This window comes from Sapajus apella, unplaced genomic scaffold (genome assembly GCF_009761245.1).
Source record: "Sapajus apella isolate SASKATOON/1434 unplaced genomic scaffold, GSC_monkey_1.0 scaffold8, whole genome shotgun sequence".
Classification (NCBI taxonomy): Eukaryota; Metazoa; Chordata; class Mammalia; order Primates; family Cebidae; genus Sapajus; species Sapajus apella.
The window spans coordinates 6,962,657-6,979,930 of NW_022436948.1; the positions used below are offsets into that span (position 1 = coordinate 6,962,657).

Genomic DNA, 17,274 nt, shown 5'->3' on the forward strand with positions numbered 1-17,274 from the left:
TTTTTTTTTTTTTTTTTTTTTTTTTTTTTTTTTTTTAAAGAAACAGGGTCTTGCTCTGTTGCCCAGGCTGGAGTGCATGGTGTGGTCATAGTTCATCATAACGTCAAGCTCCTAGGCTCAAACAAATCTCCTGAGTAGCTAGGATCATAGGCGTACACCACTACGCCCAGCTAATTTTTAAATTTTTTGTAGGTATGGGGTCATGCTATGTTGCCCAGGCTGGTGTTTTGAACTTCTGGCTTCAATTGCTCCATCTGGCTTGGCATCCTAAAGTGTTGGGATTATGGGTGTGCTCAGCCATTTCTTATTGTTTTAAAGGAAAATAGGATTATCTCAGTATGAATATTACCCAGATTTCTCACATGCCTTAAGCTTCCATTCTCTTTTCCCAGAATTCCTGGCCTAGGGGCCAACCATGGTGAATGGGTGCAGTTAGATGTCAATAGTATGGTCTTGGGAGAGAAATCAATTTTTTGTGATGCCTTTTTTTTTAACTTTTCCTCTCTGTTTAGGTTTTGTTGATTTCTCCTTTTAACCTTATACTGTCTTTAGGGATGTAAAAATAAGAGAGGAGAAAGTTGGGTCCTACTGAGGCTTAAATTTTTAGTATGAACAAATACCTGTATTACATAAGGAATGTAAGGTATTTAAATGATTTTCTGTAACTCTTACTTGGAACATTTGTTCATTACTCCAAATTTGAATAACAGTATGTAAGATTTAGAGTTAGGACATACTACTAGTAACCAGTGCCAGAATAAAATGTCAATGGTGAATATTTTAATGTTTTGATCATAAAACTATGCCCAGTTTAAGAAATATGATATACTTTTATTTGGTCATTCTCTGTGAACTAGTTATCTTTGTTTGGTTAAATACTGTTTCCTTTGTTCATGTATTTGGCCAGAAATCTCAAGCAGAAGAGGTTAAAATCTCAGACAAAAATAATTCCTGAGTTGGTAGGTTCTCCTACCCAGTCTACCTCAAGTAGGACAGCTTATCCTGGAACCCACAAGACAAGTGCTGGTATCTCTTCAGGTGTTACTTCTGGTGACTCTTCAGATTCAGCAGAATCATCAGAAAGAAGGAGAAGAAACAGACCAATAACAAATGGTTCTGCATTATCTGGTGAGAAGTGGAATTTTATGTTATTTTGTTGCTGAGCACCCAAGTGTGTAACTGCTGCCACAGTTTAGCGACGTTCAAGCCTTTCAGAAGAGTTTGGATTACTGGATTGGATTCCTTGTTGAGTGAGAAAGTCACATAATGAATTATGTTTCAGGAAGAATAGTCAGTTTGGCAGTGATGTGCAGGGGAAAGGGAAGAGCCTGGAAACAGAGAGTCAAGGTGGTAGATAGTGGAGTTGACAGTAGTAGCTGAGGTGGGCAAACAGAACAAGTTCAAAGGATGAAATACAATTTGGTGTCTGATATTTTTCTCTCACAGCCACTTTGTCTTTCCACTGCCTGCTCCCCCCGCCCCCATAAGAAACGAGCTTACTATGCTATTAGGAAAGGGTAAAAGGATGTTGAGACATGGAAACTATGTTTTCTGAAATGCTGGACTTGAAATGGTGGTGTCTTTTTTATATGAAATGCCTCACTGATATCACAGAAGGAAGTAGATATGGAGCTAATTAATTAATTTGTTTTTGAGACAGAGTCTCTCTCTGTTGCCCATGCTGGAGTGCAGTGGCACGATCTTGGCTCACTGCCACTTCTGCCTCCAGGGTTCAAGCAATTTTCCTGCCTCACCTTCTCTAGTAGCTAGGATTTCAGGCTTCTGCCACCACACCTAGCTAATTTTGTATTTTTAGTAGAGATGGGGTTTCACCATTTGGCCAAGCTAGTCTTGAACTCTGGGTTTCAAGTGATCCACTCATCTCAGCCTCCCAAAGTGCTAGGATTATAGGAGTGAGCAGTCGCACCTGGCCTGTAGCTAATTTTTAATTAGAAGTCTGTTTATAAATATTTCGTAAATCTATGCTAGGATTAATCTGTTATTTTTAGAAATAGAAGCAAAATCTTTATTTGCAATGCTAATTATATACCTTCTAATACTCCAAATTTCATCAGCTTTTTTTGGGGAATGGTTTTTTAAAAACACATTCTAAGCATTTCAAGAATCTTGCAGTAATGTTATGTAATGTTCAGAGTAATGTTATGAACTAACTGCTTGCTTATGTGTGTAAAGACAAAAGAATATATGTAACTATTTACACTTTATTTTTCCTAGAAAGTGAAATGGAAGATTCTTTAGCTACCTCTTTATCATCGTCAGCTTCCAGTAGTTCTGAGGAAATCAAAGAGAATTCAAGAGCTCGTGATTCCTTCTTACGTAGTGGGCTATCCAGAAGCAGCAATCTCAGGGTAACCAGAACTAGAGCTGCTCAAAGAAAAACTGGTAAGAGACTCAGTGGTACTTCTGTGGAAAGCGTATTGAAAGAATCCAACTTGATTTAATATATCTACACACAAGATTAATGTCTTGTAGGTTCTTTAGATTTAGGAAGGAAATGAATTTTGGCATTAACAAGTGAAGAAAAGGCTGGGCACAGTTGCTCACACCTGTAATCCCAGCACTTTGGGAGGCCGAGGCGGGTGGATCACCTGAAGTCAGGAGTTTGAGACTAGCCTGGCCAATGTGGCAAAACCCCGACTCTACTAAAAATACAAAAATTATCTAGGCATGGTGACGGGTGCCTGTAATCCCAGCTACTCAGGAGGCCGAGGCAGGAGAATAGCTTGCAGCCAGGAGGTGGAGGTTGCAGTGAGCCGAGATTGTGTCATTGCACTCCAGCCTACGCAACAAGAGCAAAACTCCCTTCTCCCCCGCCCCAAAAAAGGTGAAGAAAATCATTAGAATAGTAGTCATTTAAAAATGTTGAAATAAGGAAACACTTTTTAATCTTATTGTTAACTTTATTTCTAGGTCCTGTTTCATTAGAAAATGGATGTGGCAGAAAAGCTACTCGAAAGAGAGTCTATTTAAGTGATTCTGATAACAATTCATTGGAGACGGGTGAAATTCTAAAAGCCAGAGCTGGAAATAACCGAAAAGTCTTACGGAAGTGTGCTGCTGTGGCTGCCAATAAGATAAAACTAATGAGTGATGTAGAAGAGAATTCTAGCTCTGAAAGTGTCTGTTCTGGTCGGAAGCTGCCTCACCGCAATGCTTCTGCTGTAGCTAGAAAAAAGTTATTACATAATTCTGAAGATGATCAGAGCTTAAAGTCAGAAATAGAAGAAGAGGAGCTAAAAGATCAAAATCAACCATTACCAGTGTCTAATTCTGATGCTGCCCAGAGTAATGTTGATGAATCTGAAAACAGAGATTCAGAGTCAGAAAGTGATTTGCGGGTAGCCCGGAAAAATTGGCATGCTAATGGTTACAAGTCTCATTTTCCAGCACCTTCTAAAACAAAATTTCTTAAAATAGAGTCTTCTGAGGAAGACTCTAAAAGTCATGATTCAGATGATGAATGTAACAGAACTGCTGGCCCGTCGACATCTGTGCAGAAAATTAAGGCAGAGAGCATCTCAGAGGAAGCAGATTCTGAACCAGGAAAATCTGGTGGTAGGAAATACAATACATTTCACAAGAATGTGAGTTTCTTTAAAAAAGCAAAGATTTTGAGTGATTCAGAAGACTCAGAATCTGAAGAGCAAGAGCAGGATAGAGAAGATGAGAAGTGTCATAAAATGGAAGTGAACCCAATTTCAGGAAATGTGAATTGTGACCCCATTGCTGTGTCCCAGTGTTTCTCAGATCATGTATCTGAAACTGATTTAGATACAGATGATGACAAAAAAGAAAAACCAAACAATTTTATGAAAGGTAATTCAGAACATTTATCTTTGTTCACTGATTTAATCTCACCATCCTTTTACTCCTCAATGTAACATTGATTTTTTCCCCCCTGAAAACTTTTTTCTCCCTTGAAACTTTTTTCTCTTTGTTGTTTCTCTCCCTCCCATGCGTTCTGTGTTACCCTTTTCTGTTCATCCTTTATATTATGTGTATGCATAACTTTTTATTGAGTATACTTTAGTTTTATTCACCTAACAGGCAATCTTGGCCTTAAGAACTATGTCTGTTGAAGATTTCACTTCTTGTATTGATGATGGGGGTATATTACATTAAGAGATGGGCTTGAATAAAGCAGAGAGGGGTACATTTATAAGCTGTGTTGTTGATAGCTTAAGTAGTAGACAAAAAGAGTAGGACTATTTAAAAAGGATGTTAATAGCAAACAAAACAGTTACTGAGCTGTTTCTATTAGGAAATTTTTCTAAATGCCTTCCATTAACAACCAGTTGAGTCTTCATTTCTTTTATGAAATAGGTACTGGTATTATTCATTTTACAGGTAATAACTGGAGCACAGAGTGGTGAAATAACTTGTTGAATTAAGATTGTACTCTTAGTATGTGGGGATTGATAAAATACTATAGAGCAAAAGGCAGCCAAAACTAAGATGATAAGTAATTGTGTAATTGGAGCTTGGGGAGTTATGGGATGTTTCAGAGAGGCTGAGTGTTAAGTGGTCTGTTTGCATATGCTAGTGCTATGGTAAACAGTCTACTTGTATTCGTGTTAATATGACAGTGTCAAGATCATGGGATGTTATTGAGGAGAATGTGTTGAATTTGTGAAGGGCGTTGAGCATGTAAAAGTTATTGCTTTAAAGTACAGTTATGTGCTGTAGAACAGTGGTGGTCTCATAAGATTATAATGAAGGTGAGAAATTTCTATTAGTGAAGTCATAGCTGTCATAAAGTCCTAGTGCAGTGCATTACCTTTTCTGTTTGGATACATAGACACATACTGACCATTGTATAACAACTGCCTGCAGCATTCAGAACAGTAGCATGTCCTACAGGTTTGCAGCCTAGGAGTAATTGGCTATACCATATAACCTAGGTGTGTAAATAGGCTGTACCATCAGGTGTGTGTAAGCACACTCTGTGATGTTTGCTTAAGACGAAATTGCCTAACAATGCATTTCTCAGAACGGATTCTTATTATTGGGCAACATATGACTGTACTACGAGGTGTGGACCATTCCATTCATTGCTGTAACCCCTTCAAATTAATGTGAATTCTGGACTTGTTTTTAATGTTGAACATATAATTCCTTTAGACTTAGTTACTTATTAAAGATTAATAGAAAACTACTCTTTAACTTTTAGATTCTACATCACAAGACAATGGACAAAGCAGAAAAATTTCCAAGAAAAGGGTCTGTTCCAGTGACTCAGACAGCAGTTTACAGGTGGTTAAGAAATCAACAAAAGCCAGAACAGGTCTCCTAAGGATTACTCGAAGATGTGCAGCCACGGCTGCCAATAAGATCAAGCTCATGAGTGATGTTGAAGATGTCAGTTTAGAAAATGTATGCACTAGAAGCAAAAATGGAAGGAAAAAACCTTTCCATCTTGCTTGTACTACATCTAAGAAGAAATTGGGTGATTGTGAGGGAAGTGTACATTGTGAAATGCCAAGTGAACAGTGTGCCTCTGACGACAAGCTGCCTGATCCTGTCTCTGAGGGTAGCACAAAAGTGCTTAGTCAGGCTGTAAATGGAGACTCAGACTCTGAAGGTATGTTGAATTCTGAACACAAGCACAGGGATACCAATATTCACAAAATAGATGCACCTTCTAAAAGGAAAAGTTCCTCTGTTGCATCTTCAGAAGAAGATTCAAAAAGTCATATTCCAGGGAGTGAGATTGTTAGGACATTTTCTTCTGAGTCAACTTTGGCACAAAAAGCTACTGCAGAGAATAATTTTGAAGTGGAACTAAATTATGGGCTACGCAGGTGGAATGGCAGAAGACTCAGGACCTATGGAAAGGCTCCTTTCAGTAAGACAAAAGTGATTCATGATTCACAGGAAGCTGCAGAGAAGGAAGTAAAAAGGAAGAGATTGCATCCTGAACTGGAAAATTTGAAAATCTCTGAAACAACTGGGAATTCAAAGTTGAGACCTGATACTAGTTCCAAATCGTCAGATTTGGGATCTGTAACTGAATCAGATATTGACTGTACTGATAATACAAAAACCAAAAGGAGGAAAACGAAAGGAAAAGCAAAAGTAGTTAGAAAAGGTAAAACTTTTACAGCTAACATATCTAAAACTGTGAGACGTCAAAGACAAAGCAAACGCCCTAGGTTAAGTGTGGATGATAATGACTGGGAGGATGTGGACTATGCAAAATCTAAAAGAGTTCTTCGACGTTCAAAAATAAAAACGAGAAATCAGGGTAGAAGAACTGTGAGATACCATGATGGGGATGATGATAGAAGCTTAGAAAATGTGTTAGATTTCAATGATTGCACCTTATGACCTTGAGGGAAAGCCAGTTCATTTAAGAGGAAATGGACTGGAATTTATGGTGAAAGCTGGCTGTTAAAATTATTTTTTTGTCTTACAATTCAGGGAATATATTTATATTTTTCTATGAAAAGTTATGAATGTGACTAAATCATGACTGTTATTTTTATTTGCACTTGCTGGTCTTTGTAGCAGCATTCAGCACAGGTGCCAAAATATGCTTCATTTTGGGGGCAGATCTATTTTGACAGTATTTGACTACATATAGCAAGAGTTTGAAATATGTTAAACACTAGACATCCTGGTTATCAAAACCAATGAGCATTACTTTCATGGTAGCAAGTGTCATGCAGTTATTTTCTGAATTTGTCAAAGAGGCAGTAGTTTGTAACCCGTTCTATAGTAGTATAACAATTTCACAACCTATGTTTACAGATTCTTTATAAATACATGCATACTGACACTATAATCATGGGAGGTGTAACCATGATTTGTAGGCAAGGTACCTACCACTTTAGTTTTCTTTCCCTGGCTACTTGAGTAGAATGCATTACACCAGATCTGGTCATGTTCACTGAAATGGTTTCTAATTTTCTTTCCCAGTGCTATTGGGTTTTTCTCTCTTTCTGAGGAAAACATGATCACTTTTATGTTATAAACTTGAATTTATAAAGTGCTGGTAAACTATTTTTAATAATTTGAGTGCATGTTTTAAGCCTCTTAAGACCAGAGCATAGTCATAGCATTTTTCTTTTAAATTGTGCACTAACAGAATGCTATATAATTTATCTTCTGTCCAAGATCTCCTGATTTCCATTGTAAGGGATTTAACCAAAATCTTGCTCTTCCATAATCTTACTCTGTGAAATAGAGAAATTTGTGTGCCTTAGCTTTAGAAGTATGTTCTTTAATAGAGTGTTGTACAGGGCTAAAAGAGTATTTAAGTTAATATGTAGGTTTCCCCCATCTGTATTGAAATTGTAGAGTTGAGTTTTGTTGAGAGTGCAATTGCAAATCTTACCTATACAGGAAAAGAACTAAATGTCATTCTCCACCTCTTTGTTTTAGTTTACTGCTTCCGTGTGCAATCCTAAGCATTCTTTGCTGGGGCAACTAAATCTATCTTTATTAGTGACCTCTAGTCCAAATATAAGAAACTGTCATGTTTCATGGGAAAATAATTTTATAATCCATTTAAAATGAAACTTTATCACACAAATAGTACACTTATTTTCTAACCAAATACTTGATAGGTTATGCAACTCCAGTGTAGGTGGCCATTCCTAACTTGTTTGTGCCTGAAGATGGACTTGATTCAAATGGTTTACATATTTAGTAGGTAAGGGATATGTTACCGTACCCCACCTTTAAGTTATTTATTAGCCCTAATTGTGTTTGGTTTTAGACAAAATTAACCCTTTCTCCTGTGTTATCTTTGAAGTGGCAGATAAAGGGAAGCATCAGACTGGTATCAATGTTAGACAATGTTCTTACATGTTCCTATTTTGTAGTTACCGATTCCATTTGACATAGTAGGAGGTACCTTTTCTTTCTACTCTGATGCATGGGGAAGGATGTTTTTGGACATTATCAACTGTGATAGGTGGGAAACCTACCTCTCATTTGTGGTTCCATTTCAGAACTATGATGCTTTTCTTCTCAGAGCTTGTGTTAAGTATATAGTAAACAGATTGATTCATGATAATTGTCCTTGACTATTGACATGAAAAGACTAATGGGATGCCTTTTACTTCCCTAATTTTAAGAATTGGTGATAGATGTCAAATCCATTAATTTATTTAAACTCTTCTTAACCTTCTCTGTTTTATAATCTGTTCTCAGGTTTATAACTCCATGTTTACCATCATCTGCAAAATGGTACCAAAAAAATCCATAAATAAATACGGAATACATTCATAAGTACATACATTCTTTTGGTAAAATGATCTTTTGACAGTTTAGGCTTCATTAATAGAACTGTTCTTTTTCTTTGGACCATATTAATTGGTCATTGAATGGTCATCCAATTACCGTGTTTTCTTTCAGTCCAAAATAGTTAGACCCTTGTATATAGAAGTGGTATTTTGGTTTTTAATCAGATTTGGTTTCATCAGAAGAAGCAAGAATGGGCCTGATGTTCTTTAAAAGCATAGCTGACAATGGTAGCTTCTCAAGTTATGAAATAAAACTAAGAGATAATGGAGAAAATCATTTTTATGGGTTTTTTTGGTTATGGTGCTATTCCTAAGGTTAACTTTGAATACATGACACACACACTCCTAAGTACCTTTAAGGAAAATTAGTAAATCATTAATAGTTAAAAATGTTTACATTGAGCACTAGAACTTGTTTGGCTTTTTTTCTAGATTATGGGAAATGCCCAGGGATTTAATGCACAGGTGTACTTTAATGTTTAGGGTCAGTTTGTAATATTCTTGAGAAAAAGATAAAGGGTTACAATTTGAATGTGAACTGATCCAGAAATAAGTGCTGTAGCTTTCCACTGCACTTGAAGTTTAACTTAATGGTGTATGTGAAAAAAAGAACCAAAAAGCAAAAAACTACTCTGGTTGTGTCCAAAGTCGTATGGTTTTATTCATGTATGGTTTTAAAGGCTTTGAAGTATTCAGATTTGATCTTTGCCTTCTCGGAAATACTCACTTTACCAAGCATATAAAGGAAAAAAGATTTCAAACATTCACAAGATAGATGAGTGTTAACAAAGCGTTTGTTTTCTTTTTTTTTTTCCATGTCCTTCTCATTTAAAAAGGTATACATAAAATGTGAAGTAACTTAATAAAAGGAAAAGTTTATCCCATATTCAAAATACTTCCTAGGGTCAGCCTCCCTTTTTTTAAGTGGAAAATATCTGATTAAATCATTTCACAGTTTATTCTTGGAAAGAATGATACAGCAGTTATTCATAGCTTGTAAATTACAACAGAAAGGTTCCTTTCAAATAGTAGAGCTGCACCTAAAGAGGAAATTGGGTTTATAAGAAAATGAAGGCAAATCACTTAAGTTTTAAGAAAAAGCACTTCAAAAGGGCAGATGGAAAAGGGGGATATAAAACAAACCAATAAAAATACCATCTGACGGTGTTACTGTCCAGAAGTAAAGAATAAGATGCATCACTAAGCTCTTTGCACTCATTATGACCTCATAAGTAAAAATTATTAATATGGGATGCACACTACATTCCCTGTCTCTCTTCTAGACTTTTTTTCTGTGGAAGAATCAAAACAATTTACTAACCTCCTTGTTTGATACTAAAAAGTAAATAGGAAAAAATTTAATATTTTCTGTCAGTACAAGTTGAACTTGATTGTGCCAACTGAAACCTTAGAGGTTTGTATATCAGTGGAACATAAGAACATTGTTAAAGGTGCTTACAGTCTTTTGTTTTCCTTTCCACTCCATTGTATCAATTTTTTGAGTAACTTTTAAATGGCTAGAAAATGATCTTTTTGCTTTGCCCTTTTATAGCTGAAATAACCAGCTCCATCCTTTTCATGAATAAGTTGATATATTTATCAGGTATCTTGCAGTTGTCACCAAATACTGTAGTTTTCTTATGTTGTATGGAAATTATAGTTCAATTATTCTAATGTGATGGAGTGCCACAAGTCATTGTAGAACTTTTCACCTGTTAATGTTGAAGTTATACCTCTGAACTTCTGCTGTGGATATCAAGGAAATAATAAAGCAGAAACCCTAAGAACTTTCCAATTTAACAGTTTGAGACTGTCTCTTATCCTAGTATTTGGGAAGAGAAGGAATAAATTTGTCAAAACTAGGTGAGAGTATAGAGCATTGTGGGAAAAATTGAGTCCACCTAGATTAGCAAATGTTAATCCCGAGCTCAAATTCTGAATAGTAAGGATTGAAAAACTATTTAATGGTAAGGGCTTTGTTGCCTTACGATTTTAAGAAAAGTTTCAAAGGCTGCTAAATTATAGAGATGGTGCCTAAGGATACATGGAGATTCTCCAAAGTAAGAGATGTTTACCTTTTTTATAATCTGTCAAGCTGGTTCCTAATATAATATATTGCTAAATTAGTAGAAAACTATCAAGATTTTAAATTGGTGTCTGCTCAAGGATTGCTTTTCTGGATCTGATGGAGGGAGTGGGAGAGTCACATCATTTGGATCCTACAAATCTGCAGTCTCTATATTTGGCAGCATGTAAATAACTAGACTATACATCTATTTCTCAAGTATGGTAAGACCAGTAGTTTGAATTTAATTATCAATGCTCTGGTATATTTTCTGGTCACATTTTAGTTATGTCAGTTTTAAGGTAAGTGTTTTCATTTATTAAAGCCTTTAAATGAGTTCAGACTGCCAAAGAGAAAAGGCAGGCCAGTTGACCTAATTGAAATGAGACGACCAGTATATAGGGCCTGGATGGACTATAGCAGCTCTCCCCCTTTGTTTTACAAGGTAAATCATTTAAAAAATTACCTTTTTTGATGAGTGGTTAAAAATTAAAGAGATCTTTAAATTTTAATATATTCAAGTTAATTTTCTAAGTGAGAATCAGTCCTTGGAGTGCAACTATATATTCACCTACAAAATTCCAATCATAAAATTACAGGAGCCTGTCAAGAAAGCAGATCTTCAGTTTTCCACTCCACATAAGATTGTTAATATTCTAAATTAATCAAAAACTCATTTAGATGAGTTTTTGTCAATTCCTAAATAAAACAATATAATAAGTTTAGCATTTTCATCTTAACAAGCAAAAGAGTTAAAAAACAAATTCTATTTGGTTAATTCCAGACTTGTCCTAGGTAGTTCCCCAACCTCCTTTCCACTGGTAATTTCTTTTCATGCAGGCAGAACATAGGGCTGCGAATTTTATGGATGAGCTTGGATGGGGGAACTGAAGCGAGTCAGTAGCCCTGCTTGAAAAGGGTTTTACCACTGGATTGTCTGTGGCCCGGGGTCTTTTCATTAGTAGTACAGTAATAGGGTAGATTGAAAACAAGTATTTACTTCTGATTCTGCCTACATTTAGTGTGAAATGCTCTGAGATGTCGTTTCTAAAAAGCAAATTAAGCAGTTAAGTATAAGGTCCCTAACTTCACATTTTAAAATAAGGCTTTTATGAGATTTTTATAAAAAATTGCAATAGCCATCACAAATCTTTTGCAGAATTTTTCTAGGGGTGAGAGAAAACTGTATTGTCATGAGCTAGATTAGTTGTAGTTCCAGAATAAAAAATTCTAGGTTGTATGGTGCCCATCATTGAGTAAATTGATCTCTAAAGATGAATAAGCTAGTGAACTAGTTTATGGAATTATTTCTGACAGTCTCTTGACCCGATGCTGCCATACTGCAGTGTTATGAGCTCCCCCTAGAAAGTGGAACTGTTGAACAGCAAGTTATACAGCAACCATTTATTCTGTAGCCATTGCCTAAAGGGGTACTTTGGCTTATAGAATGTTTTTGGAAACTCTGCTTTGGGAATGATGAAGATCATTGATAAATGTTACTAGCTTTCTGAGTTTTGGGGTCATTTCATTACTTATCAATGAAGGGCAGACAGGAGAGAGAACATCTCAAACCTTTTCTGATAAAAGGCTTGCTTGAGGGAGCTTATAACTTGTACCTAGAGGGTTTACCCATTATGTGGATTTCATTATCCACCAACCACAGCAACCAATAATGTCAAGATCCTAGGAGTTCATGAAAGAGGCTAGTATGTTTTCATTTTGAGTCAAACATTTTCTCATGAAATCTGTTTCAAATGCTCCAATTAAAAAAATGTTGATTAAAAATTTTTAATGCTTCTGTAGTGTGCAGTTTACTTTGAATTCAGGAAAAGTTTTGTATGTTGAAGTAATACTTGTGCAGAATCTGTAAATAGGGTAGCTTAAAAATTATAAAAAAGTCTAATTGGAATATGACATCCTTAAAATGTAGAAACTAAAGATTGTGTTGTCAGAACTGTTAATGTTTGTACCCAGGTTTCCATTCACCACAGATGTCATCTTAGAATACACACATATCCGTGAGTTATAATTCAAAGCGGTCATCCAGGTAAATGATCATGGAGTGCTACTACAGATGTACATTTTTATACTACTGATGTTGTGTTCTTGCCATATCCAAATAGGGAATCACTTCCAGGAAAACAATAGTCCTCAAGCACTCACTGACTTTCTGAACACGTGATTGACACAAGACCATCTGAGACAGTAGGACTGTTGGAATTCTACTGACTTAGTATTACATGGCATCATCACAAATGTATTATTAGAGCAGCAGCATCCAGAGTTCTTAAGTTTGTACCCTAACACACCAATTTGACTTCCCCCTGAAAATACGTGTATTTCTAAAATGGTTTGTAGTTTTCTTGAGAATAAAGCACTTTACAATTTACTAAGTTTTCAGTGATACTTAAAAGTATGTATTTAAAAAAAAACTGTCCACAGTTTTCTCTCTCTGATTTTTATTCTTAGTCTATGAAATTCCTGTTTTATTGTCTAAGACTTAAGAGATACAGGTTTATCAAGTTAGAGTTGCTGTGTACAATATAATTCACAAATTCTCCCTCCTTTGGGCATAGTTATTGAAGTTCAAATTTCCTTAAAAATATTTTTTAAAAACCTGAGTTTTGTTTTTTTTCCTGCAGAATCTTATCCATCATTCCGGATGACAAACATTTATTAAAATGTCTTAGAGTTAGTGTTTACTGGGTTCCGAAATTGTCAGTATAGGTATAGGTACTTTAATCACACATCAAAATGGAATTCATTTCTGCAACTTAAAGCATTTTGTTACAAATAAATTTGTAGTTGAAATAGGCTGTTCCACTTGATGAGTAGGTTGTTGGGAGTGAACGAGTTTAATTTTTTTTTCAAAATGCAAATGGTGCAGCTAGCTGATAATAGTATATCATCATCCTACTATAAATTGCAAATTTCACCTTAATTTTGCATGTTTTAAACTTTTTGTTTACCCTTTGTAGCATATTTATATTTTAGCATTTGCCTAACATTGATTTAATGTGTTAAGATTCATTTTGGATATAGGGTTGACTTGTTGGAGATAATAGTTCATAATTTAAAAATTTCCAAGAAAAATGTCTCTGAAGTGGTAAACACACTGTACTTTAAGCCACTTCTCTTCCCACAGAGCCCAACTGAAGGAGGTAAGGGCATGCTGCATGGGAGTAATGCTGTGATGAGCATCTTACTCTAGCAAAATGCCATTTACAATGCCTAGAGATTTAACTCTAAAAACATAGAACCCTTAGAAATAGAATTTTACTGGAAAGCATGTGAGTCACATAAGTTAGTTGGCAAAAAGAACTGATGTGTATGTGGTACGGTTGCTTTGAATAAAGTATTTCCTAACCTATTTTGGGGAGAACACTTACCTGAACTTAGAGAAGTGTAAAATCAGTTTCATAGACTTACAGGAAAATCTAAAGTGCTTCCATTGTGAGGGCAGAGGCCTGCTTCATTAATCTGGCTGTATGAACATGTCAGTCCACAGAAGCAGTTTTTAACTGTACTCATCTGTCCTTTAGTCAGCTTAGTGACAGAAGGGCAAACATCTTCATAGAAGAAAAAATTCAGAAGGTTGGCAGTAGTAGTTTCTTTGCTACAGAATAATCATGTTACTTGATAGTATCTGACTAAAAGCCCTCATTTTCTAGTACTTAGTAGTAAAAAGAATGTGGTGGAGTCCTCCAGAAGTCTAGTGTAGGTGTAGGATATCAATTGTGGTTATTTCAGTGATCTACAGCCTGACTTTTTCAAATGCTAAGTATCTGGAAACTTCAGGCAGGGTCCTACAAAACAAACTGCCATCAGGACTGATGTGTACCACGAAGGCAATTTTAGATAGTTTGACTGTTAATGGCTGCAAGAAAGACCTAAAATTCAAGGGCCAGTGAACTTCAGATACATATGGTGAAAGAAATGCCACTTCTCTTCTACAAGAGTACTAATTAGACTTGTTTGTGAAATCTGAAAATTTGGCTCTGAGACACTGGTAACAATAAAAATACCTGAGCCCTCCTAAGTTTGATCGGCATGGAGTAGTAGGTCTGGCATCATGTGGCTCTGCACAGCTCGAGTCATTTCAAGCACCCTCTAAAAACTGCCTTAGTCTACATGAAGGACTTAACTCTGCAAAGTGCTTTTTGTCTGGCAAATCCTTTCAAAATTTTCAGCTCTCTTCTAAATGCTTCCTTGAAGGAATCCTTCCTTGATCCCTTAGGTTAGGTTAGGTTTCTAGTCTGTGTTCTCATAGCACTCTGCACTTTTTAGTTCCTTAAAGCAACCCCACGTTATTTTTTTGAATTTCAATCTGAATCTCATGTATGTGTCACATACCTTGTATGTGTCACATACCTAGGTCAGAAAATACTGGAACAATGAAATTAAGCTTTAATAATTGAAATTATGTAAAATGCTCATACATATGTTTTTAGATTAGCAGCTTTATGATGCCGATGCTGAAGGAACTTTAACCCCATTCCTAAAGTCTGCTACTGTTTTAAGTGACATCCTTATAGTTGTAGATAAGCAAATGTAAGGTGATATCAATGTCAAAAGCCCTTAGTATCACATTTAAAAATTTATCGTTTAGCAGTATGACTTTTAAAATTTGTTTCCAAATGAGTGTTGTTGAGGAATGTTAGCAGTAGTAAAATCTTGTTACAAGATTTTTGCATTTACATGAACTTTCACTCATTTTTCAGAATTTGTTCCTAGAGACAGAGAACCCAATACAAAAGTGAGAACATGTATGCATAATGAGAAGGATGCAGTGCAGATGCCTAGTGAAACTCTGAAAGCAAAAATGGTACCTGAGAAAGTTCCCCGCAGATGTGCTACTGTTGCTGCAAATAAAATAAAGATAATGAGTAATCTAAAAGAAACGATCTCAGGACCAGAAAATGTCTGGATTAGGAAGAGTAGCAGAAAACTGCCCCATCGAAATGCTTCTGCTGCGGCTAAGAAAAAATTACTGAATGTTTATAAAGAGGATGATACAACCATAAATTCTGAAAGTGAAAAAGAGCTAGAAGATACTAATAGCAAAGTGCTTTTTTTAAGGGGGTTCAGATCCTGGAAAGAAAATGCACAATAGTGACTATGAGAATGTAGAAGTGGTATCTGAAAACAACTGGGCCACAAGTAAACTGGCAGTTACATTCTGCCCCCAGCTCTAAAATTAATCCCTGATTGGCATCTTCGGAGGAATTTTCTAAAGGCCATAATCCAGTGGGTTCCTCCCAGTCAGCTCTTGAACAAACATGTGCTCTAGGGAATTCTGAAGAGGAAATAGATTGCAGAGTCTGTAGGTGGAGAGGTTGAAAGAAAAGACAAGTGGCCTGCTATAAGACTACTATTCTTCTTTCCAGAAAGCAAGGCCTTGAAGACTTGATTCCATAGAGGAAAAATATTATGGGAAGTGTACAGGCTAGGAACACCTTGGAGTGAACAAATTTCAAAATCTCAACCTGATGCTAATTTTAAGGGTTCTCCAGTACAGAGTAAAGATTCAGACCATGACAATTATGGTGTCATGAGGAAAAAATATTAGGCACTTTTCCAAAGGAAGTGCTAATGGGCCTATTTGACTTTTGAGTGAAGCAAAAACTCTACCCAGATTCACTCCCTACAGTTCACATCCCCAAAGGTCAAAAACAAACTAGGAGGATGTGAGAAAAAAAATAGCTTGAGATGCTGATTACTGAGTTCTGAAGTAGAGTGTTGGAAATAGGCAATTAGATAAAGTCCGTTCATGTCATTTTGTTTATAATATTGGAGATTGTACTGAATGACCACTTGATATGACTAATTCAGGGAGTATATATTTTTCTATGAAAGCTATGAATGTTACTACCACAGCTATTCCTTATTTTTCCTTTTATGTAGCAGCATTTACAGAAATGCCAAAAATGTGCCTCATTAAGAGGCAGGTCTTAAGTTTTAATCAGTTAAAAAAATAAAAGGTATAGCTCAAGATCAAAACAGTCATATTTTTAGATGATACAGTGAATCTTTTATGTTTCTCTACAGCACCTTAAAAATTAGAACTTGAATACTTTGAATAAATTTATTACAGTCTCATCCCAACAAACTTTAATGGTTGCATGCTTGGCCTATTTAATTGTGGCCTCCGCTAGGATTAGAAAATCTGGTCGTGGTACAACAAAGAATGTATTTGCAATAGGATTTAATTTGTTGTTTATATGAATTGGTTGAAATTAAAATTGCCAGATTAAATAAATGTACCGTCACATCTTTTTAACACAGTAACGTGTTACTGGAAAAATTAAGTTGTTGAAAGTAAGCTGTTTCTCATTTAAAAATACCTGAATATTAATATATGATTTGCATGTGTAAATTTGAAAAAGTAAACTACAGAAACCTAGAGGTTTCTATTTTTTAAGACAAATGCATTTTTTTTTTTTTTTTGGTTATACAGATGTATCAAGTGTCTAAAATACTTCAGAAATTTGTGGTTGCATGTCTGTTTTTTTAAAAAAAGGCTTTTTGTTTTTTAGCATAAGCCAGACTATTCTAACCTACTAAGTCTCTGTTCTTTGCTCCTTTTGTTGTATACTTTTATCTAAACTATCCCTATTATGTTGATGCACAGGTGAGAAAGGGAAGATAATTCCTAATAAACTGCTATTACTTTTAGGTGCATGGGGTTTGATTTTTGAGCTCTAATGAAATGCTTAAACATCTTTCCAGTTCAAAACTTACACTTAATTTATAATTTTTTTTGAGTAGATTATGTCTTTAACAAGTAACTATAAAAGGAAGTACTTAACTGAAGACTATTTTATGCAAAGTTTTTTTTTTGGCAATTTCGGTGTAATGAAATAATTTAATCTTTGAATTTATAATTTGCTGTGGTGGGGTTAATTTCTGTCAATATTTGAGATTGTATTATCAGTCTTG

General features: G+C 35.5%; 1 protein-coding gene across 3 annotated transcripts in view; it reads left to right on the forward strand.

The window, feature by feature from the left end:
* BRWD1 (bromodomain and WD repeat domain containing 1) overlaps window positions 1–17,010 on the forward strand; it is a 137,922-nt gene extending 120,912 nt beyond the window's left edge. Inside the window, exons 38-42 of one of the 3 annotated variants that reach the window (XM_032276864.1) lie at window positions 908–1,128; window positions 2,236–2,403; window positions 2,932–3,837; window positions 5,192–6,109; window positions 15,057–17,010. In XM_032276864.1, coding sequence (XP_032132755.1) covers window positions 908–1,128; window positions 2,236–2,403; window positions 2,932–3,837; window positions 5,192–6,109; window positions 15,057–15,448 — 2,605 coding nt within the window. In that variant the 3' untranslated portion in view covers window positions 15,449–17,010. Of the gene's footprint in view, window positions 1–907; window positions 1,129–2,235; window positions 2,404–2,931; window positions 3,838–5,191 lie in introns of all 3 variants that reach the window. The other 2 variants (XM_032276862.1, XM_032276863.1) reach the window with 2 other exon arrangements.
* Window positions 17,011–17,274: the final 264 nt, after the last annotated feature.